The sequence below is a fragment of the Neodiprion pinetum genome, chromosome 5, assembly GCF_021155775.2.
Source record: "Neodiprion pinetum isolate iyNeoPine1 chromosome 5, iyNeoPine1.2, whole genome shotgun sequence".
NCBI lineage: Eukaryota > Metazoa > Arthropoda > Insecta > Hymenoptera > Diprionidae > Neodiprion > Neodiprion pinetum.
In genome coordinates, this window is record NC_060236.1 from 19,359,467 (window position 1) to 19,382,287 (window position 22,821).

The following is a 22,821-nucleotide window of genomic DNA, read 5'->3' on the forward strand; positions in this document are numbered from 1 at the left end:
GGTCGAGCCTCTAAAGAAGCATGGTCGGAATTCCGTCCCAACGAAAAGCTGTGTCTGCCGAATACAGTGTTCGAAAAAAATGTCAATCCAGTAAGTTGTACCTCAAATTATGGGAAGAATTCTGTGTCACATCGTTTTATTTTTTTCGACAATTCTTTACCTCACGAGGATTCGATTTGTTATGTTTTTTTTCAGATATGATGTTTATTTTCAGTCTTTCGCATTTTCAGAACATGAAAACTTTTTTACTGCTGGAATTCACCCAGAAATAATGATAAATGACGATGTATTAAAGTATCTAATATTTTTCAAAATCGTGTTCGGTATAAACGATTTGAAAACGAATTGATTCTTCTTTTTGATTCTTTAAAATCTTTTTCAGTGATTGACAATTAGTTGTTTTTAATTCAATTTTATAACGATTGAAACTAAATATTTAGTCTGAAACTCATTTTTATGCAACCGGTATAAATCCTGTTCTTTTCAAAGTTTCACATTTATATTAATTTGAAAGAAAAGAACCCGTTTTACAATATTTCGTGTCCAATGTTAAAATATCTAAACATTGTCATATCGGATAATTTTTATAGATATTTGTTCAAAGCTATCAATTATTTCAACACTTTTCCTACTGACACTTCCTTTTTTTTACATAAAATACTGGAATTTTACATTGCAGGCGAAAGTTGACTGGCTAGTTTGTAAGATTTCCATCGCAATCGCAACATTCAAGAATAATTGATTATCAGTGTTTTATCAAAATGAACGAAATTCTCCAAATAATGAAAATTTTAGACGTTGCGTATTTTCTACACCAATCGTTTTGCCATTATTTTCTATTCCTTGCTAGCTAGCGCTACGTTCAGAGCTTCCCCCTAATATTCCAGAAGACATTCTAAACGAGGCAATAAAATCGAACTATTCACGAGAGCCATACAATGTCGACTTGACTTCCAAGTTCTGGAAGGATAGAAGAAGCGTCAAGTGAGTAATTTTCCAAAGAGAAAAAAATGTTGAATTGAATTTTTAATTGCAGATTCGACAGAAAGCAATCAACTTTATCATATTTGAATAATTTTTTCCAAACTGTTTAATTTAATATGTTTGTATTCCGTGTGGTGCTTTTTTGGCATAGTTTTTGAATCTGAAAATAATAGGTTCAAGTTTTAATCGGTTAATAAGTTGAAAATTGCCATTTTCTTAGGTTGAAAGAGCTAGTTCAACCTTTAATATAAAAGATCCATATAAAATATTCCAGATTAAAATATTTTTTACCGCTTTACAAAGAAATTTCATCCTCAAAAAAAATCTGAATCTTGTAGAGAATTTCTGAAGTAAAAAATTTGAATTCATCGACTATTTAAATACATTTCGATTGATTATTCTCAGTGCTATCATGCAGTTGTGTATCTAGTTCGAGATTAAAACGTCGAATCAAATCCCATGATCATTAGCTCTGAGAAAATGACGGCGGAGTTGATAAGTAAGGAGGAAAAGGAGAAGGTACGGAATTTAATAAAGGACAATAAGCTGCGATTACCTTATGACAAAATGCCATTGTCATACGGAGGATTCAGACCACGATTCGCGATGAACGTGCCATTAGAAGCCAAGGAATTATCCTCGCTAGATCCGAATCTGAGCGTTACCAAAGCAATTGACGCGTGAGTTTAGATATAATCGAAAAAATTACTCTGGGGTTTACAAAAGAGCGGACCAATTTCACTGTGTGTAATAGTACATTATTTAACAAGGGCATAAAGTCGAAGATTATTCCCGAGGGTGGGTTTACTGCCCGCGGGAAGCGATTAATCACCCAAGGGAATAGTCAACTTTTATTCCTATGTTACATGTAAGACTTTATTTCTGACTCAACTTTGGCCGCAACTTTTGAGGTAAAAAAAAGTTAACTTTATGGTTGAGTCGGGAATAAAAGTCATATTTTCAATGTTTTCTACTATTTTTCGATGTTTTTTAATTATAAAATGAGTGATTAAGTGCTTAAAGTTGACAACACAAGTCGAGCCTATTTTTTTCTCGAATGGTTTTAAATCCGCTTCATAATTTTTGCAGCTGTTTTACAGTTTCAGAGAATGGTATGATAATTATTTTTTTTTCTTCTCTGTTCATTTTAGGAGGCTTGCTGCCGATCCCAGATCTTGAATACAGTTTATACGAAGTCACGAAATTTCAACAAAGCATATATCACTTTTTATTTATTTAATACGTTTAACTAAATAATAACGCTACAATAGGCGGTATTTATATAACATAATCACCACTGGGGTAAAATCTAATATACAAATTCAATAAATACAATGCGTAAATTAAATCTCAGGTGCCTGTAAAATTAAATAAGTAAATTCGTTGTTCCTTCATTTTTTGGTTTCGTTTTGATTTTGCACCCCTCTAGATTTTTGGTTTTCATTCGATTTTGCAGCAGAAATAAAAGATTCTAATCGTGAAAAAATTAGAAAATTTTCCATAAAGTCTGTTTCATTTTCACTTTTTTTCATTTTGTTTATTTTATCCTTGAAATTGGCAATTTTTATTCCCGTCTTTATCCGAAACGAGAGATTTGAGCTCCAATTAGCGAGTACAAAGGACTCAATTTTTTATTAACTAAGGTGGAAAAACCTCAAACTTTCATTATCGAATTATAATTTTCATATTTTCAATCGTAATTCGATCTTCACCCGGATTTGCTATGGTTTATTTCTTCATTATTGATTAATAATGAAAATCATCAAAGAAAAAACTCCACGTTTAAGACAAGATATTTTTGTAAACTTTCGCATGCTTCTATTCTGATCAAAAATCATAACTTTTCAATAAAATATTACGATTTTATTTAAACAATCAGCATGAAGAATTATCACCCTGGATATCCCGAGATAGAGTTTACATAATTCACCGTTATTAGATTTTAAAATTAGTTACAGTAAAGTTTAAAGCCGTTGGGAGATTATTATTGAATGCTGCGTTATTGTATGAATGCTGCGAATCTTACGAATTAAAGGGTGAAACACATCGAGAGCGCCTTAGCTGCTCGGGATCTAACGATACTCTCGGTGTCCCTCAGAAGCTGCAAAAGTCGCTGAACATCATCCGGTTCTGGAGGTTTCAGAAAGCCAAGAATGAGAGCCGACGTTGATCTGACGTTCGGATTCTCAGATCTAGAATATCCTCTACTGACTGAGCTTCTGGGAAATTAAAGTTACTGTTTTCATTGCAAGTTAAAAAAAATAAAAAATATGAAGAATCTATCAAACATGGCGAATCAAATGTGGCGAAATATTTTTTTGATCCAAAATAAATAGGGTTTCACATAATAACCCAAATTATGATTCTGATCACTTGTTTGTTGAATCAAATAATATTTCTTTGAATGAAAGAAACATTCATTTCACCATATATAATCGCCATATTTGATAAATACAACAAATCTTTTTTATGTCTGACGAATCGTGTGAATTTGAGATAACTACGAGTCATTTCATTGATCATCTTGAATATGTTCTAAATTTTTTTACTACTCTTCATTTTCAGAAACTTTTTGCCAAATATTTTGTTATTTAATTCACGAATTCTTGTAGCCTGAAGAAATTTCAGATTATCGAACAGTTCGAATTTTTTTATATTCGAAACACGTAAGTTTTTTTTATTTAATTTTACAATTCTGATGTAAGATATGAATGAAATAAAAATATTCGAATTCAAGCTTATATATATATACATGTATGTATACGTTCTGAAAGTTTTGGATATTTGATCTCATTGAATTTTTCACGTTTGAAAATAACAACAGCCAATAAATAAAATATAAATTGGAAAAAGATTTTCTTATAAGCCATTGATAAATTCTATGAAGAGTTATTACCAGAAAAAAGGATAGTGCGTGGCAAGAAAAATTAAACAATTACCTAGAAATTTGAATTTGATACATGAATATCGTTTGCTCACCTGAGTTCAGTCACGCGTTGAGGAATTTCTCGAATCATGCACTGTATCAAAGCGCAGACGAATTTTTCGATATCCAATTTATTCTCTGCTCTCAGATGCGTATGAATAATAAATGCCAGCGATTCGGATTGCAGGAAATTCGCCGAATCGTGCAGCGTTTCTCTTACAGCCTGTTGAAAATACACGAAAAATGACATATAGGTATTGAATCAAATTAATTGAATTTTGATTATTTGCTGAAATTTACCATAAATTTGAGGCAGGTACACAAAAAAAATTTCATCCAATGTACTGAATATACACGGTGAATGAAATGTTTTTGTTGATTCAAATAAATGTTCTGATCACTTTTTGGTAATTCAAAATGACGTTTCTTCGAATCAAAGAGAAAAAAACGTTTCTTTAACCGTATTTTATAAATTCAAGAATTCATTTTTTTCCGTTGAGAAAGTATCTTTATCACCCGAAAAGTTGAATATATTTAATATTCAAAAATTTAAAGCTAAAATCAGTGCCTGAAAAATTCTGAATATCATTTCAGTCTATGTAATAATTTTCAAAAGTTTACTCTAGCGACCTTAGCAACCGCCAGATTTGAATCTTCCAGTCTGACGATGAGGCACGTTAAGCAGCCAAGAAGATGATCAGACATAACTTCGTCGGCGTTACTGGACAGAGATTTCCAGGTGTGAGCGATGGCGCCGAGAGCATTAATGGCGGCCAATCTCATCTCCCAATTTTCTTTTTCGATGAAAGGCTTCAGGGAAAGAATGACTCGTGGATTCGGCAGCCGCTGACCTTTTATCGACAAAAGCACTGCCAAGCCACGAAGCGATTCCAAAGCGACTCCATTTCCGCCCTCACTTCCGGCCGGCACCTCGAGCTGCTCCAATAAAGTGTCTATTGAACTTCCTATGTGTTCCTCGATCTGAAATGAGAAATTTAGGATTCATTATTTCGGTCAACTAATTGGAACAGTTTGACGAAAAAATAGATACAGATTCAATTACTCTGACAGTTGATTTATAGGTTGGGGCGTGGCTAAGCAATATGGCATCGAAAACTGGGCTGTCAGCGAATTGTTTTAGGTCGATCAGTCAAATATGGAAGTACAGACGACTCGGTGCAATTTCTAAAGCCTTAGTTTTTGCGCATGGAATTAATATGCTCGAGAAAATACGACGAAAAAGGTATTTTAAAATGAAATATGGCATGGTTAATGAAGTGCAATTTTTCTCCACCGGATGTCAGAGCTCCATGTTTTCATTCATCATTCACTTGAAGATCACATGAATAATTTCAGTCAATTGATATTGATTTCGAATGATGTTTATCAATTTCCATCAACTTATTGTTAATCAATTAGTCAATTTTCATTAGGCAATGTATTATACTGATGATTTCTGGATAAGGAAATCACGATACATGCCTGAAAATTACTCATAATGCTGAAAACACGTTAGAAATACATGGAAATCGTATGATAAATTGGAAATCGATGAAAGCACGTGATCATAAAAAAATGTGCATACTAAACTTATCTATCCATAAGGCAAGAATCGACATCGATCTTAAAGATGAATGGAAATCACAGTTGATTTTGGAAGTTGGAAAGAAAGTCGGTGAATAAATTCCGTTAAATGTTATCGGCCCCGATTATGGTGAACATGAATAAAACAACATCCCCAAAATTTCAAAAAATATTAACTAAGTGGCGTAATTTCTTTCCCGTTGATTTTTAATAATTCTAGTTACCTCGATCAATTCTTGCTAATTTCGAAAAACATTTTTAAGTCATTCGATTTCCTTGGATTTACAATCTCATTTACAACTGTTGACTCAGCGAGTCCTTGAGTGGAAGTGGAGCTTAAATACGTTACCCGATCAGAATCAAGGTATGACACTCGGGTCAGTCCGATGATGGCAAGTCTTCTGACAAGCGGAGACGAGTCTGCTGTGGCTTCGTGAAGAGTGTTCAGTATCGCCTCGAGCCAAACATCACCACAACCAGGCCTGCCAACAAGTTCCGAATAGAAAGCAGCTGAGACTGCTCTCTGCGCTGGAATTGTGCTCGTGGCCAGCTGGCACAGCGATCTAGCCAGAGTGACTATCGTATCTTTGCTGGTTATGCATCTAACCACTGAACAGACCGTAGATATGAGATTTTCCTCCGCTTTGCAGTCGGACTCGAACACCTGGAAGATGAGCAAACGTTGCGAGCTATTGAATTTGCTTTGACTTTGACATTGAATTTACTTTTTGAGTATGAAATTTGTAGAAACTTTGTAAGTATGTTTCCGAAAGCAATTTACGCCAGGATAGTGATCCTTTAAAAATAAAACAACATTGCCGTTATAAGTAAAAAAATTGATCGAAAATGTGGAATCAAAGAATCAAAACAATGTGAATGCGTGAGTAACAAAATTGAAAAATCGAACACTATTCCCTAAATGATTTTCAATAAATTCCCGGTAAAACACGATTGAAATCCCAGAATATTTACAGGATTATACTAAACCCAGAGTTATAGACTAAATGATATTTTCAAGGCCGTCAAAGATTTCAGCACGAGTGGATTTATGTTTTCGCGAATCTGAAAGCAATACTTACAGATCCATTTAATATCCCGCCAGCGACATTCGGATTAACGACGTTTAGGACCTGGGTAAGTGCAGTGTATGCTTCGTGATGAGGATTTATTTTGTAGGCTTCTTTGTTCGGGACAAATCCAAACTTGCAGTTTGGAGACGCGATTGGAGCGTTGGCATAAAGCCAAGCAGCCATGCTGGCCAGGAGAGCGAAAATCAGCTCGGACAGTCGCTTCTCAATGAGCAAATCTGAGTTTGTTGCTTGGAAAAAATGACCGAGGGCTACTACCGCTGCTAATGAAGAAAACGAGGCGACGTGAGCCTTCTCTTGACATATTGCACTGACTCCGTTTTCTTCTAACATCTTGTTGCTCGTCAGTTGCTGGAGAAGCAAGTCCAGAACCTGCTCAAAAAAAAAAAGAGAGAGTTACTGATCACTTGCCATCAAGTACGATGGATTTAAAAATATTCGCAATATGAGTAATACGGAATTCCAAAAAAGAGCTAAACGGAAAAAACGAATCAATCGAGAATTTTGAAAAATAAACATTGAAGAGTAAAAGAATTTAAATTCCGAACCCTAAAGACGAATCTTAAATCGAATTTTAGTCGAATAGATTCGGAACTCAAATCAATTGAAAATAAAAAAAATAAGTATAATTATAACAATAAGAACAACTGGCGAGGATTATATACGAATTTAGGAAGCTTTGACGGCTTGTTCGATGAAACGAGAAATATGAGTTAAAATAATTTTGGACCTGTATTCCGATTTCGTTGCTTGTTGCAAACTCCTTCCAGCAGATCTCGGCGTCTTTGCTTAAAGGCAAAGGTTGCCTTAGAAGAGCCTCGACAACTTCGTGTGGATGATGAGTCGCGAGTGTCTTAATTGCGTTGATGGCCCCTTTTTTACAGCTCGCATTTTCAATGTGTCTAAGCTGCGTCAGGACTTCAGCTGAAAATTTGATCCGGTATAATGACAAAATAATAGAACAAATTTTACTGGGCAAATATCCATTGATTATTTTTCATAAAAAATTACTGGACTGGATAAAGACGTTAAAAAAATATCAATCCATCAAAAATCCAATAATCATTGAAGAAATGGCGATAGTAAGGCGAATTAAGCTTGGGATTAGAAGTTGACAAAATAATTAGTATTAATATAATTTAATCTGTTTTGAAAACGTCGAGAGCATAACAATTCCAGGATAGCAAGATTTATACTTCCAAGGTAAAATTTTTTTTGTACTTCTACAAAAATTGCGAACGGTAGATTTTCTCCCAAACACTCGTGTTGTTCTGAACAATTAGTCAACTTTAAACTTTTGATTCATTGTTAAAGAAGAAAGGAAAGGTGGCAGAAGATTCGCGAAGCTGTAGGTGCAAGATATTGTAAGTTAATTTCGTAATTACTATAGTTAGAAAATTTTCTATCGAACACATATCATAGATATTATGTACGTATATTCTGCGTACAAGTTAGATGAACAGCAGCATGCGCCAGGTCGGTGCCTCTGACCTTAAAATGTTGAGCTAGGGAAATGGCAGAAGCCAAACCGCCGTCCCCTCGACTATTCAGATCGAGAATTAACCCCTCTGCCAAAGCGACGGCCTCGCCGCCAGCGACCCTTTCGCTAGCAGCTGCGGCCAAAGTCTGTAAGAAGAAGTATCAATAAAGGGTGTTGGTTGGATTATAAATATCGATAGACCTTATTAATTATTTAACTGGTAGACTCGGATTTACATAAATTTATATTGATTATTTCGCAGTATATTCTATACATTCGAGCTACGAAGACCTTTTCATAGAAGCAAAAATTGAATATCTCGGTATTATAAACAAGGATTTCGACAATCTAGTGCTTTTAGTGGTAATAGTTGAAACACTGATAATAATGAATATAGCTGCGACGGTAGCAGTAGTGGTAATAGTAGTAATAGTGGAAATAGTGGCAATAGTGGTAACATGTCATTTCATAGAATTTCTCAAGGGAAAACGACAGATACATGTGTGCAAAGTAAAATGGTCTTAGGGTTCTGTTGCAGGATGATGGGAAGACTCAAATCATCGCGCGTCTAGGCGGGCGGGAGGCGTATTTTTGGGAGGAAATAGTTTTTAATTTTTTTATGAATAGATAAGAGATAGACAAATCCACATGCCAAATTTCGCATTGATCCGTTGTGTAGTTTTTTCATCAGAAAATTAGAAAACAGAGAGAAGTTTGCGAAAAAAAGTCAATCCCCCCTTAAGTAGTTCATAGTATTTTATAGAATACTTTTTCAAATATTTCACGACTATGCAGTGGGCTTCTTTATCTGAGGAACGATGCGTGCGCTTTGTTCAAGTAACCGGAGTTACAGCTCATGTTCAGGTCGATCATCGTATCCTGTCACAGTCATCACAAACGTTAAATAACATTTGTTTTGACAACGTTGAGTATTATTTGTTTTGACAACATTGAGTATCGTTTGTTTTGACAACGTTGAGTATCGTTTGTTTTGACAACGTTGAGTATCATTTGTTTTGACAACGTTGAGCATTCTTTGTTTTGACAACATTGAGTATCATTTGTTTTGACAACGTTGAGTATCATTTGTTTTGACAACGTTGAGCATTCTTTGTTTTGACAACATTAAGTATCATTTGTTTTGACAACGTTGAGTACCATTTGTTTTGACAACGTTGAGCATTCTTTGTTTTGACAACATTGAGTATCATTTGTTTTGACAACGTTGAGTATCATTTGTTTTGACAACGTTGAGCATTCTTTGTTTTGACAACATTGAGTATCATTTGTTTTGACAACGTTGAGCATTCTTTGTTTTGACAACATTAAGTATCATTTGTTTTGACAACGTTGAGTACCATTTGTTTTGACAACGTTGAGCATTCTTTGTTTTGACAACATTGAGTATCATTTGTTTTGACAACGTTGAGTATCATTTGTTTTGACAACGTTGAGCATTCTTTGTTTTGACAACATTGAGTATCATTTGTTTTGACAACGTTGAGTATCATTTGTTTTGACAACGTTTGGAATGGCCGTGGCGGGATACGATGCTCAATCTGAAATGAGAGCTGTAACTCCGATTGTTTGAATAAGGTGCACGCGTCGATCCGCAGATAAACTCACTCTATAGTCTGTATATCCCCTCGGCCTGTTTTCAATAAGTTTTGTTTCACTCACTTTAACGCCTTCGTAAAGCGTGTTCAGATCCTCGTTTATTATCACTCTTTTTATTTCGCTGAGATCGTGATCTATGTTGTTGTCAGGTAGCGTCGATCTATGCTTGGCACTTATACTCAGGATTAGAGCAACGCAGTCGACTACCAGCGACCTGAAAACCGGCTCTGGATCTGTGCTTCGCGATAAAATTCTTCCCAGTAATTTTCCCGGCTCCAGTCTGCCACCCGGATATGTGTACTTGAGTAAATCGTGATACGATCTGTAACGCATCGACATCATAAGTAATTTATGCACTGCATATTCGCTCGTAAAATAATTTTTTCTATAGTCTAGTTAATCATCGATTAATGAAATATTCTAAGAAGGCAAAAAACAAAACAAACGGACTAATTGTGTTATTTTATTTTAATCTTGAGTTACATAATTTTCTGTTAAACTTTCTACTTGACTAGAATTCTTCGACATTTTTTTAAATTTCGTTTTTACCATATCAGTGAGAATAAAAAACAAATTAAACTCTTATTCCCCTTTTTTGGGTCGCGCGTTTTTTTTTTGGTTTTTCACTTTTTTCACTTTTTTCACTTCCACATGAACAGTATTGAAATTGCCTAGCTATATCAGTTATTTAAACAATTTCTATGTAACGTTCCAATTTTCAGATTTTTTTATCAAATTACTTGATTTTATCGCGGCTTTTCGAGTAACTTGAAATTATACTAATTATCTACCTGAGGGTGCAGCGAAGGGTGAGAAGTGCAGCTTTCCTCTCGTAATACAGGCCGGTTTGCATCCAAGGTAAAAGAGAATGGCTCAGTTCTGCCAGTGCGTCCGAAGAATCTGCAACCACTTCGCTGCAAACGACTCCCAAGCTATTTAATACTTGCATTTCATCCGGTAGCAGCAATGAATTGATCTAAAAATGTCGACAACATTGGTTATACGGTTTTACAACAGTTATCATTCGAAAGCGAATAGAACATTTAAACAAAATATTTGCAATCAAATTGTATCTACTGTATTTATAAAATCAGAGTTATCGAACAAACGAGAAAAATAAGAAGTTTAGGCTTCTGAAACTCATGGTGTGAAATTTTTTTACCATTATGCATATATATGTAAGTATATAAAAAATTAACACCGCAAAACGAATTGTTATTTTGGGAAATGCTAATTCCTATAATTTTTTGTAACTGCATTATAAATTCTCAGTGGTTGATAAGCTGTAAGAGAAGATTCAATTGGAGATGTTTTTTTTTATGTAGTTCGAAAAATTTGGTTTCTCCAAAACCGATTACAACAAACCATGAATATTGTGTAAACGAGCCCGTAGAATCCTTGTGGGAGTTGGCTCTCGGTCAAATTGGCTGAAATTTTAAAATGTTGTAGTACATACTTTCCCGATGAAATTGAATATATCGCGGAAAAACTGCACAGTCGATTCGCAGAGACTCCGCACACGCGTGAAAAGCTGTTTTTTTTTTTTAATTTTCAACACTTGTGGCCGTAAGAAATTTTCATCGGGAGGGTATATACTACAACATACTAAATTTCCCACACCAATGCCAATACCAATTCCTATAAGTATTCTGCGGGGTCCTTTTGTATCGAAAAATAAAAACACCCACTTCGGTACTCGCAGGGACAACTTTGTGAATCAGCGTGCTGAGCAGGACTTCTCTTTCTTCTGGACTTAGAAGTGGTGGTATCCTTCTATGAACCGTGTCAAGGATCAGACATTTGGAGATTAAAAAAATTCAGTTCTTAAAATCGTTCATTATTCCGCTCGTTGCCAATTTGAGTAAATTAATTTACTGTGTACAAGGCGTTGGTTTCACGTAAAAATAGTTCCTGCTCCAATTTATTTATATATAAATGAATAATTAAATCGTGCTTGCTCTGAAACTAACAGACTTTAATCGTTTCTTCGCTAAATGAAGGATACATCAGCGAGATGACTGCCTTGAGTATCGCCGAATATAGCTGAAGTGGTCTGTGTCCAGACGATGTCTGAAGTAAAGCTAGGACAGAAGCCAATGCTGGTCCTCTCATGCGGAACCCAGTGCTCTCTGGTAATCTCATGGGATTAGCAGCCCCTCCGACCTTAGAAATTGAAAATGGACATATGATGCTCAATGCGACACTGGTATGATTGGTTTTACTTTTCTTCCGGATCTCAATTATTTTTCCTTGTGGGTTAATCTTTCTTCAAAATTACAGACACAAAATTTTAACGCTGGTTTTATTAATGATCTGGATGAAAATAGGAAGTATCTTATCTTATTGACGTTCTAGATGAAAATAAGAATTATCTTATCTTCCTGATGATCTAGATGAAAATAAGTATAATCTTGTATTATTGATCATCTGCACGAAAGTAAGGATCATCTCGTCTTATTGATTATGTTCACGAAAGTAAGGATAATCGTATCTTCGGTGAAGATAAATCCATGAAAGACCATTTTTCATTATATCTCGATGAATTTTTACGGTATACTCAGTCAACTCAAGTCAACTCATCTATAAACAATAATAGCATTCCATTTTCTTGTGCAAAACTAAATTGTGCTTGCCTGTTCAAGAGCGAGAAGTCCAGCGAGCTTGGTTGATATTTCCTTTGCCTCGTGCAACTGTCGAATAATCCAAGGTAGGATATTATCGTCGAGCGGCGAAAACAGATCCTTGGCATTGCCTCTCCTGGCGATCTCAGCATAGGACCTAAGGAGTCCAGCCTTGGCAGCCTCGACGGTCGCGGCAGCTTTAAGGTCCTTCATGAGTCCTAGAAGCTTGACCGGAACTTTTCTCGAATCCTCGATGACGCAGGATTCTTCCATCAGCTTTAGGACAGTCTCCAATTCGTGTTTTGCACAGATTCCGACACCTCTTGCGTAGCAATTGTCGTCGGGACGAGTTCTCGCCAAGTCGATCAAAAGCTGCGTGTGCGAAACGTCTTGCGTCACGGAGGCCAGGAACGGAGCGACTCCTGGCTTGTTCGCCACTCGTGATACCAAATCGTCCGATAGTTCTTTGCTCCACGATTCGTCCTCAAGCAGTACGCTCTCTTCTAATAATTCGACGATCTCTTCTTCCCAGGGATCCGCGCTGTTACAAAATCGAGTTCTAGATTTTTTTTCAAAGAGATTTATGCAAGTGGAAAAAGACACTCAAGTTAAATTCTTTCAGAAACTCCTGTGAATCTACTCAGAATTTAGTGTGCTATTCTTCTAACCGTTTCTCAGTTTTTATGAAAAATCTCTGACAAGTAGGTTCCAACACTTCTAGAAAATTTTGATAAAATTACTCTACTTTCGTACGAAAAATTAATTTCGGAAAAACGTTGAGAATTATTGAAAAAAATTTTTAAAGTTTTCTTGGTTCCAGAAATTTTTGAGGAGCTTTTTTTCTAGGGTTTTGGCTGCGTTGAAAATTAAAACTAAGCCTCGAACAGAACTTTACAAAATAATTTTATAATTTTGTGGATTACTACGAGGAAAGGCTCTGTTTGTTACTGTTTAACAATAGAAAATAAAAAAATGTGAAACGTGCAGCGGTCGTGAAATTTTTTACGGTGAATTACTGTACAAAGATAAACAGAGAGACAGCGAAAATTTGTGGTATTGCAAAAGTAGTAAGTCAAAATTCAGCACAAAGATAGATGAATGTAAAAAAACAGCGAGTGTAAAAGAAGTTTCAAGGCCAAAATTCAGTGAAACTGAGAAAATTAAGAAAATTGTAATGACCTATTTTTATGATAAGGACATTCAACGCTGAAATTATCTGCAAAATGAATCCTCGTACCCATAAGAATGATCTAGTTTATTCGCTGCCGGATCGTTCTGTAGTTTGTTTATTACTTTCGTCAATTTGGGATCCCAAAGTTTTTCCAAACGGGACCCGATCAGCGGAGCTGTGGACCTTAAAAATGACAGCACGGCAACGTGATTTTGATGATCACCCAATAATTCCAGGCTCTTTCCAAACACAAGAGAAGCATGGAAATTATTTCTTAATTCCTCGTACTGCTCGTCTTGGATTATTTTTACAGCCATTGACGTCAATGCACGCGTTACTGGAATTACCTGCAAAAAGAACGAAAAACGACTCGTATATTAACTTTTTCACTGTGATTTTGAATTGCTGCAATTAAACTTTTGCTGGTACCTTCATCAGGTAAAAAATAGCAATTTAATATTGTGACTACAATTTTCATTGGGCATTCACTCGAGTGTTTGTTAAAAAGTAAAAAAGATCGAAACAAAAAGTTTTAATTTTAATCAATTCCAAGGTGCCAGTAATGTTATACCAGATGAAGGTGCCAGCTAAAAGTTGCAAACTCTTAGATCACAAACGACCCCAAGGTGCCAGCTGAAGGTTAAATGAAACAATTAACAAGAAAAAATGATTTGAAAAATATGTTAAACTACGACAAAGGATTATCACAAAGTTTTCAAGATTGTAAGTAAACGATAAAAAATTATAAAAATCGAAGAGAAACGAATTGAAAAACTGTTTCCGAAAAACGTGTATTATGAAAATAATATCAAAAGACTCACAAGTGGATGAAAAATGGTTTGAAAGACGTTTAAAAAACGGTAGAAGTTTGCAAATGATGAATAAGAATAGAACACACTTGAAAAATGGTAACAACGTCTTTAGAATAATTTAAAAATGTCTTAAATATCAGATAAATCTATAAAGTCGGTAGAGAATCTATAACAGCGATTGAAAAATTGAAAAAATTGATAATAACTGGACAAACAGACCTGTACAAGTAATATGAAAAAACTGTTGTAACAATTTGTCCAGTAATGAAATAACGTATATAAAAATAGAAATTGCATCACTTACAGACGATGCAGAAGAAAGAGGATCGACCAAAGAATTCAGCAAAAGAGACCACAGCCAGCTTTCGGCGCCATCGACTGTTGTGGCAAGCAAATTGAGAGCCTCTTCGCAGGATTGTCCTTCATCGGTTTTAGAACTGCACTGCATTACCTGTAAAAAATAAATATTAAATACCAAATTGAAGGTCTTAATTTTTGAAGAGCTACCGATCAAATTGGACCAATTAAAATAATTATTTGGACAGAATGGATTGTAGAAATATGAGTAATCATTTGGATGCCTACCATGAATCGGACGAAACAAGCTCGCTGATCAGGCGTCAAAAGCTTCATTGATCTTGCAGCGATTGCTGCGATAGCTCCGACCAATTGACGCGCGTTTCCCTCGTGCAGAGACTCCTGTAAGCTTAAAGCTATTCGCTGGAGGGCTGAATCGTCCTGAAAAACGGATGAAATCATTGTTAAGAATGAATGGAAATTTTTAAGCGGTTTTTCCTCGTTACCCGTTAAAATTAGATTCTTTTGATTTGAAAAAGTGACGACAGTAATCATTTTTCATGGTAAACAATGCGCGAAATGAAAAATCTTTCGCACCTCGTTTGGAAGCGTGTTTATCAAGTGTCTAAGGACGACTAGTGCTTTGGATCTCTGAACAGCGCTGGGAGATTTGAGCTGCTGTAAGAATCTGAAACAACGGAAACCGCCGATTAACACAATCCGCGAATAATTCGTCGATCAAATCGTTTACCTATCGAGTCCCTCTCCAGCGTAAAGCGAAACAAGAGCGTTGGAGCATCTGAGTACTTCGTAATGAGTCAAAACTGCCTCTCTGGAGGCTTCGAAAGGCGTGATGCAAACCATGTCCGAAAGAGTTCCGTGGATGTGTTCTATCATCGGATATATGACCATTTTGTTCTCCTCGTTCGCGGAATTCAATAAGGTTGCCAGTACTCTGGAAATCGGTAACGATTATCGTCTATGTATTTTCTATCGGAGCCAAATTCAATTCTCAAATTCGGAAATTTATACGTCGACAACCAATTATTCGATTCGATTGGGGTTTCTTGTATTCAAAAAAAGTATTGATCCGACGCCATGTAATAGGGAGTATTGTTATTGTCGATAACGTAAGAACCATTTTACTCAATGACACGTTTTGTGACGCCTACGATATTTCGAAAATGGCTCCGCCGATTTACTTCAAGTTTCAAGACATTATTCTTGATACTGGTTTATCCCTTTGGACATGATCCGAAATAATTTTTTTTCTGTTCGCTTAGCAAAATATGGCGAACGTTCGATTTTTTATCAAAAATTACCGACATTCGAATTTTTTGGACAAGACAATATGATAGTTAAATTAAACCCGGAGTCGTGGGAAAGAAAGAAACTATCCAAGAAAGTTGTCTCCAAATCCGGAGTAAATCGGTTGAGTCGTTATCGAGATATCGCCGGCACCGCAAACCATTTCACTGATCATGAGCGAAATGGTTGGCATTATAATTGTCAATAACAATGCTTCCTATTTCTAGATTCTGGCTAAAAAAATATTTTTACAAAGCTTAATCTTCGTTATTTTAAATAAAAGAAACTCGAATTCGATTGAATAATTGGTTCTCGAGATATAAATTCCCAAAATTCATTCATTTATTCAGCTGGCTTCTCCTACTGAAATACGCTCAATAAATGCGCAATACCTCGTTGCAGCTAATCGGAGGTTCGATCTCTTGCACATGTTCAAAAGTGTTGGCAACAATTTGGCTAGTCGTCGACCCTGCGGATCCGGAGGCAGGAGAGTCGATATCGGACCAATTGCGGTTACAATTGCCTGCGTCGTTACGTGATCTCGGCTAGCCGGCAGCCACGTGTGGGCCAAAGTGTCATAGGCGAGCAGCATCTCGGTATCAAATAGATCTTTGCCGATGTTTGAGTCCGGCGCCTCTTCTATGTTCACCAAATACTCGTTTATTGCCTCGGAAAATTTTCCTATAGCTGCAATAACGCGAGAATATAGATAAGATGATCGCTCGTTTCGCTTCGAAGAGTGCTTAAGGGTGGGGGGTAAGGGTTTCAGCGTGAAAAAAAAACACTTTTTTTGTGAATTTTTTTTAAAGGTATGGATTGAGCAAATTTAGTCAAACCTTTTCTACATTATTAAGTATACTTTTAACAATATTCTGTAATTTTTTCATGCTGAAATATTGAAAAACGAGCCGGTGACAGAGCTTGCCCCAGAACGTCTCAGAAAAAAAACAATTTGCGGTGTTCACTATATCTCGGTCGGAAATTATCTGATATCAAAAACCATTAAAATTTAGTCAAAGTATCATCAAATTCTCCTCTCAATCTTCTTTGATTATTTTTTTTTCATTCAAAAATTTTTGATGGCCATCTAAAGTGTAAACTGCTATTTTCCACGAAAAATTCCGCCATTTTGTGGGTGGGAAACCCCCTTATTGTAAAAAAAAATTTTAACCAAACGTTGGTGGGAGGTATTTTATATGTAGAAAATGTGTACCAAGTTTGAAATGGCAGTGAACACGGACTTTGAAAAAGTAGTTTTGAGAAAAAATCACAAGCGCATGATCGAACGTACAACGACAAACTGACGCACGTCTCTCGTTTTAAAATATTGTACAGTGTATAGTATAGACATACAAATATAAAATCTTTATGGCTTTAATTACCTGTCTTTACTGAATAAAATATTCTCGAAACAGGATAATGGACCAGAACGATAGAAGTGAATAAGCTGTATACCAGCTGTCAGAGCTATAGTGTTAAAGGGCAGGAGACTAACTAGACAATAACTTCAAGAGTTTTGTTCAGATCGACTGAAAATTTTGGGAATATATTCTTGAAATGTTTAACAATAAGATAAGACAAAAAAAAATTCGATTTTTCGAAAGTGCAAAACCTTACCCCCCCCCTTTAATAGGTGAGTCTTATGAAACAACTAATGTTTGTTATTCTACAAAATCAGTAACCCTGGTGAAAATAATTCTATGAATATCGATAAAAATTTCTACGAATTTTGACGGAATATTTTGAACTTAGATTTCGCAACAATTCGTTGTTTTTCGTAGAGTATAATCTACGAATTGTTACGAAATCTAAGTTTAAAAATTATGAATCGGCCGAAATCCTACACTTTTCCATAGAAATTTTCATAGAAATTCATAGAATTATTTTTACCAGGGTGATTAATTGGTCTCGCCGATACTTACTGTAGCAAAATGCCTGTTTCAGGGCATCCTCTCGAGTCCCACCCAACATTGGGACGATCACACTCATAGCGACTTTCAAGAAGGGCACAACACCGAACGCGTTGCTAGCCGCAAGCATTCCTAGTGCTCGAATTACTTTTGGGTCAGCTGTCGTGCCTGGCTCTAATCTGAAAGAAGCGTCAAGCTTTGTGAAAATTCGTGTCTGGTAATATTTTGCCATATAACTAAATGAATTCATATGAAATAAATTTTTTTTTTATTTTTTTATTCCAAATTTGATGAAAAAAGTTGATAGTTATTTCTCGTGATAGTTTTTCTTTCAAACATTTCTCAGAAACATCTTGATACCGTGTTTTTTAAGTGGTTTGAGCAAAAAAACGGTATTATTTCTGGAAAAGTTTAAAATAATCTCACAATATCTGACGAATTGGACGAAATTTTAGACAGTTTCTGGAAAGGATTCTCATATTTTTTAGAAATCTCGCTTTCTGCTGGAAATTAAAAAAAAAAAAAAAATACTCCGGATTATTAGGATTCCGACCATTTCTGACTAATGTCGGTCAAGTTTGAGATGGAAAGCAAATAATTTTCACGGAACAACTCAGATTCTGTTCCAACGATTCATAATTATCTGTACGAAATTTGAAAAATGTCGAGTCTTTTTTGCCATTTCCATTCAAGTTCAGTTAAAGGTGAAAATCGGACCAATTTATAGAAAAAACTTGATACTTTTCAGTACTTTATTTTGTATCAGAAATATGAAAAAAAAAAACAACAAAACGAAATACATGCATCGTATCAGTTATGAACAAAATTGTTTCCGTAGTTTGACAGAAAAATCGCTGTCATGGTGATCCGTCAAATTATTTGGCGGTTTTCGAGATGAGAATCTTTAAAAAAAACCTCTCTCGTTTACCCTTGTAAAACCAGACCCATGGTGTTGGCGCAATGGCTTTTTGCCAGCGCGACGAGAAGGTCAGAAGCCTCTTTGCTTCCCTCACCGGTCAATGCCTCAGACGCAGTTTTAGCCACTGATACTGCCAGGTCTTCGTCAAGGCAGGCGCATTGATCCTTGCAGGTTTCTTCCATCGCCCTCAGTATCAGAGCCGAATGAGAGGCAGAAATCTTTTCACATGAAAAATTACCCATCAAGTCAAGAATATTTTGTATTTGGTTACAATTTTCACCAGCTTTTCAGGTCTAAAATTTTTTCGAAGCAATGTACAGCCGGAAACTTTTGCCAGCCAGACGAATTGGTTGAAATTTAAAAGGATTGAGAATTTTGAAACAAGTTAAACCTTAGTAACAGAAGCTAAGGAGCCGTTTTGGCTCTCATAACGTTGATCACAGCTATTCCAAAAAATAGATCTATCAAGGACATTATTTTTTATAAAGAATTTCATAATTATTTGGCACGGAAATCTCATGAATCTTGTTGTAAAATTATAAATAAATTGAAATGAAATAGGATCGAAATATACGCGGAAGAATGAAAAAATTATATTTGATAATTCTTGATGACCGTCAGAAAATGTACCTTGGGATGAAGTTCCAAATAGTACAAAGAGGCGTGTACAACGACGACCGGGTTCAGTTTGGTTATGTTTTGAATCGACTCGAATACAGATTCTCTGACATTTTCACATTTGTCGTCCAGAACGTCGAGCATCGCCGCAACCACACCTGAAACCCAATATCCATCGTGAGGAGACGCGAAGGAACGAGATTGAGAATTCACGAGACGGTTCGAATTCACCGACGACACGTATTAATTTAAATTTTCAAATGATGGATAAAATTATCGCTTTTATGCACATTATTAAAGGTGAATTGCAATTTCTTTAAAGATTGATATAGTCAGACGTGAATTGTAAGCAGAGAATAGACGTAGAGAATAAAGACAAAATTATCGTGAAAACGGTCAAGCATTTTATGCCCTAAATTGGATCTCTATTGTCAAAAACAAAAAATTTTATTCTTCCACAGACAAAAATCTTGTTAAAAAAACGTACAAAGACTGTCTTACAAATGTCTTGAATAAATGACGATGTCTCAGCAAAAGGGTACAGCTATATAAAAATACTGAAACTGCCCTCAGCGAGTTTTTAAAAGACACTCTAAACCAGTATTTTGTGAAAGTTTTGTAATTGTACCTGGAGAGAAACACATTGTAGTAACCATTTGCAATTTTCTTTTTATTTAAAGAAAAGCAGCTGTTTTTGAGGTTTTTGTCGATAAATATTGGAAAAAGAAGTAACAAAAGTCCATCATAAATATCCATGTTAACTGAAATGAAAACTAATAATCATGTTTTTTCGATTACAGGGGAAACAATTGGGTTACAGAGCTGAAATTTTCGGAAATTTTTTCTGTTCAGTTAGGATACAATAGGCCGAGTGTCATTAAAAAACTGGCCTTTGCTCACAGTCTCATTGTCAGTATTCTTCTTTGGCTATGCCCCTTAGGCGTCATTAAAAAGTATTGAAACATTTTTGAAAAGTTTCATGTAGACGACGTGTGCTTACAAAAAAGTGAACAATTCTTACAGTTATTTACAAAAAAAAAAAAACAACTACGCGGTCATCTTCCTGGAAAAAATTTAAAAGTGAGCCTTCAAGTTATGTTCCAATAATTGCATACGCACTGTATATACAATTGTATATGAAGAAAACGTTGATAATGTTTGGACTGTCAGGCATATGGATAAGGACATAGAATGCTATAATGAGAAATTAACATCGCTTCTTAAAGAATTTGTATTAAACCACAAACTTAGACTTCCTCCGAACGTCTTTCAGACATCAAATTTTTTCCGCATACTGTTTATTTTGAGTTACAAATAAGCTTATGTACATGAGAAAAAAAAAACATTTTATAGAACTTTCCAATAAACAGTCTTTTACTGGATTATAGTGATTTTTTTTCTATAAAAGTTTTTATGACATTCGTATATAATTGTGTACATAAGTCTCACGAGGTGTGATTAAGTGAGTATAACGTCTTGCAGATTAGAAACGCATATCGAAAAAAAGGATATCAGAGTCTTTTTAAACTCGCGCATGATTACGCAGGGTTTTGCATATGAACGCATAAAGCCCTTTTTAGGCAGTCAGTATGACCTCTTGAAAACTGTGTTGACTGTGGTCCCAGAAAATATATTACTAATGGACATCCGAGCCGGATAAAACAGATCAGACATCATAAAACGCGCCACGGTTTTTTTTAAATACAGTCATCTCTTAAAAATTTTTGATATTGTTTTAAAAGCAAAACTCGGCTTTGGGAATTATCTGGTACATGACTGTAAAACGGAACAAAGGTATATATATATATATCTATGTATAAAAATCAGAATAAAAATTTCACACCTGGCAGTTCGGAAACGTCATTACTGCTTCTTTCGGACGATTTGTTCTTCATGTTTGAAAAATTCTCCTTCGATTGCGTAGTAATTATGGTATTTTCTTATTGTAATTCAATTATCACAATCGTATAACCGAGTCATGCGTTTCAGTTCAATAATTACTATTGCGGGTTATATATTATACACATATATGCACTTTATCCACGACGCAAAAAATTGACCGCAACGACAGCGATGCAAAAATTTACGGTAATAACGTTTCATTACCATCATAATAATTATACGTATCCATTGCAATTAATAACCGTCGCAATATCAACTATCAGCCAACTGTACCACTGGCCCATAACACGCTTTATGCGTGTGTGTCTTCTCACGCGTGTGGGTATCAGTTGAATATGTGCACAGTTGCCTATCTCCCTCTCTCTTCTGTAGGTAAATACACACAAGTAGGCGTATTGTATTTTTTCAACTTCTCAGCTACGGTGTTAAACGCGGGCTTATTATCAAAGTTTGCATTTATAACCGTAAAAGATTACTGTCAGCTTTTATTATTTTGTGTTATCATCTTTGTAGGCAGTGACACCTGCTGAACGTTGGCAGTAGCGACTGCCATTACGAAACTGACGACAACCAGCAGATAACGGTTCGTCACATGCGCGTCAGCTCTTAGTCCAGAGCGTCCTCCAACCTCCGAAATAGATAGACGCTAGAGAGGAGCGAATGCGTCGTTTGCTGATAGCGAGCGCACGGGCAGCCACGCGTTCGAATGTCGTATCGTTTGAACCGTGGTATTTGGGATCTACAGCTGACACAATATAACTCAATTAAAAAAATTCATTTTTTGAACATCTTGATACTTTCTCGACACAATACTTGTATCTTGAGCCTCGTTTTGAATTTTGGACGATGTTCATGTATGCGCGTAAAAACAAACATGTAAAGCTTAGTGTAACTTGAAATGAGAAATTATCTTTGAGTGATTTCCTATCGATAGTACAACGGCGTCGGATTTTATAGTATCAGCAATGTTTCAGATGTAAAAATGACCTTGACTCACTGATGAGGAATTTTCAATAAGAATTAAGAAACGTCCAGCTTACTTGCGGTTACCCACAAGTTACGCTTGTAAACTGTTATCTTCCGGATCTGATGACCTTTTTTTTCCTCGTTGCGTCAAGTAATTTACGGATGTTCTTGTAGCAGTATGTATGTATGGGATATATCCCGGTAATAAGAATATTTTATTTAGTTAGAAGTGAAATAGTAGAGATGCGAAATACAAAAGAATAGATCAGTCTGAATGATGTTGCGATTTATCGCCTTACAATTAGTCTGTTCTGTTCTCACTCCCGCGTTAGTTGAACAAGAGCCAACGTGTAATAGCCGAAATGGTTTGATCGAGTGTCGGTTTAACGATGTGACAGGAAAACCGTCGTGCTTTCAAAAAAAAAAAAAAAAAAAATTATCCAATATCTGTTATTTTGAACGTTTCCTAATCAGCGTAACCGAATAAAATTTTTCCTTCGTTTCGACCTACTACAATGATCTGACTATCTGGAACCGTAATTTGTTTTGGATTGAATCTGGGGCGGTCAAAAATCCTTCGATAAATGATATAAATCTTGAGTGAGAACAGCTTGAATT

The 22,821-nt window shown here is 35.6% G+C and overlaps 1 protein-coding gene and 1 long non-coding RNA gene across 3 annotated transcripts; one reads left to right on the top strand and one right to left on the bottom strand.

Annotated features, from left to right (window-relative positions):
• Positions 1-2,185: 2,185 nt before the first annotated feature.
• On the bottom strand, positions 2,186-21,788 carry LOC124220650 (maestro heat-like repeat-containing protein family member 1). Of its 2 annotated transcripts, XM_046629853.2 has the most exons (22): positions 21,179-21,788; positions 19,348-19,493; positions 18,727-18,935; positions 17,811-17,977; positions 16,281-16,575; positions 15,332-15,535; positions 15,178-15,268; positions 14,869-15,021; positions 14,588-14,734; positions 13,538-13,818; positions 12,313-12,841; positions 11,685-11,842; positions 11,368-11,452; positions 10,471-10,655; positions 9,743-10,001; positions 8,031-8,208; positions 7,313-7,506; positions 6,574-6,954; positions 5,844-6,158; positions 4,541-4,891; positions 3,964-4,133; positions 2,186-3,203 (listed from the first exon to the last, which is right to left on the bottom strand). In XM_046629853.2, the coding sequence occupies exons 1-22, from the start codon at positions 21,228-21,230 to the stop codon at positions 3,014-3,016; spliced, it is 4,740 nt and encodes a 1,579-aa protein (XP_046485809.1). In that variant the 5' UTR covers positions 21,231-21,788; the 3' UTR covers positions 2,186-3,013. The 2 variants fall into 2 exon arrangements, with proteins under 2 accessions (XP_046485809.1, XP_046485810.1); XM_046629854.2 differs by lacking the exon at positions 19,348-19,493.
• LOC124220653 (uncharacterized) lies at positions 20,786-22,023 on the top strand. The gene is made up of 2 exons (XR_006883640.1): positions 20,786-21,129; positions 21,751-22,023. It is a non-coding gene; the product is annotated as an uncharacterized lncRNA (long non-coding RNA).
• Positions 22,024-22,821: the final 798 nt, after the last annotated feature.

Bases quoted from the DNA above. Each gene is read 5' to 3' on its own strand.
- LOC124220650 (XM_046629853.2), bottom strand. From the start codon at position 21,230: ATGAAGAACAAATCGTCCGAAAGAAGCAGTAATGACGTTTCCGAACTG. The intron at 18,936-19,347 runs GTACATTTTCTG...TCATGTGAAAAG, and splicing joins ATTTGGAACTTCATCCCAAG to ATTTCTGCCTCTCATTCGGC. The intron at 10,002-10,470 runs GTAGATAATTAG...GATGCGTTACAG, and splicing joins ACCCTTCGCTGCACCCTCAG to ATCGTATCACGATTTACTCA.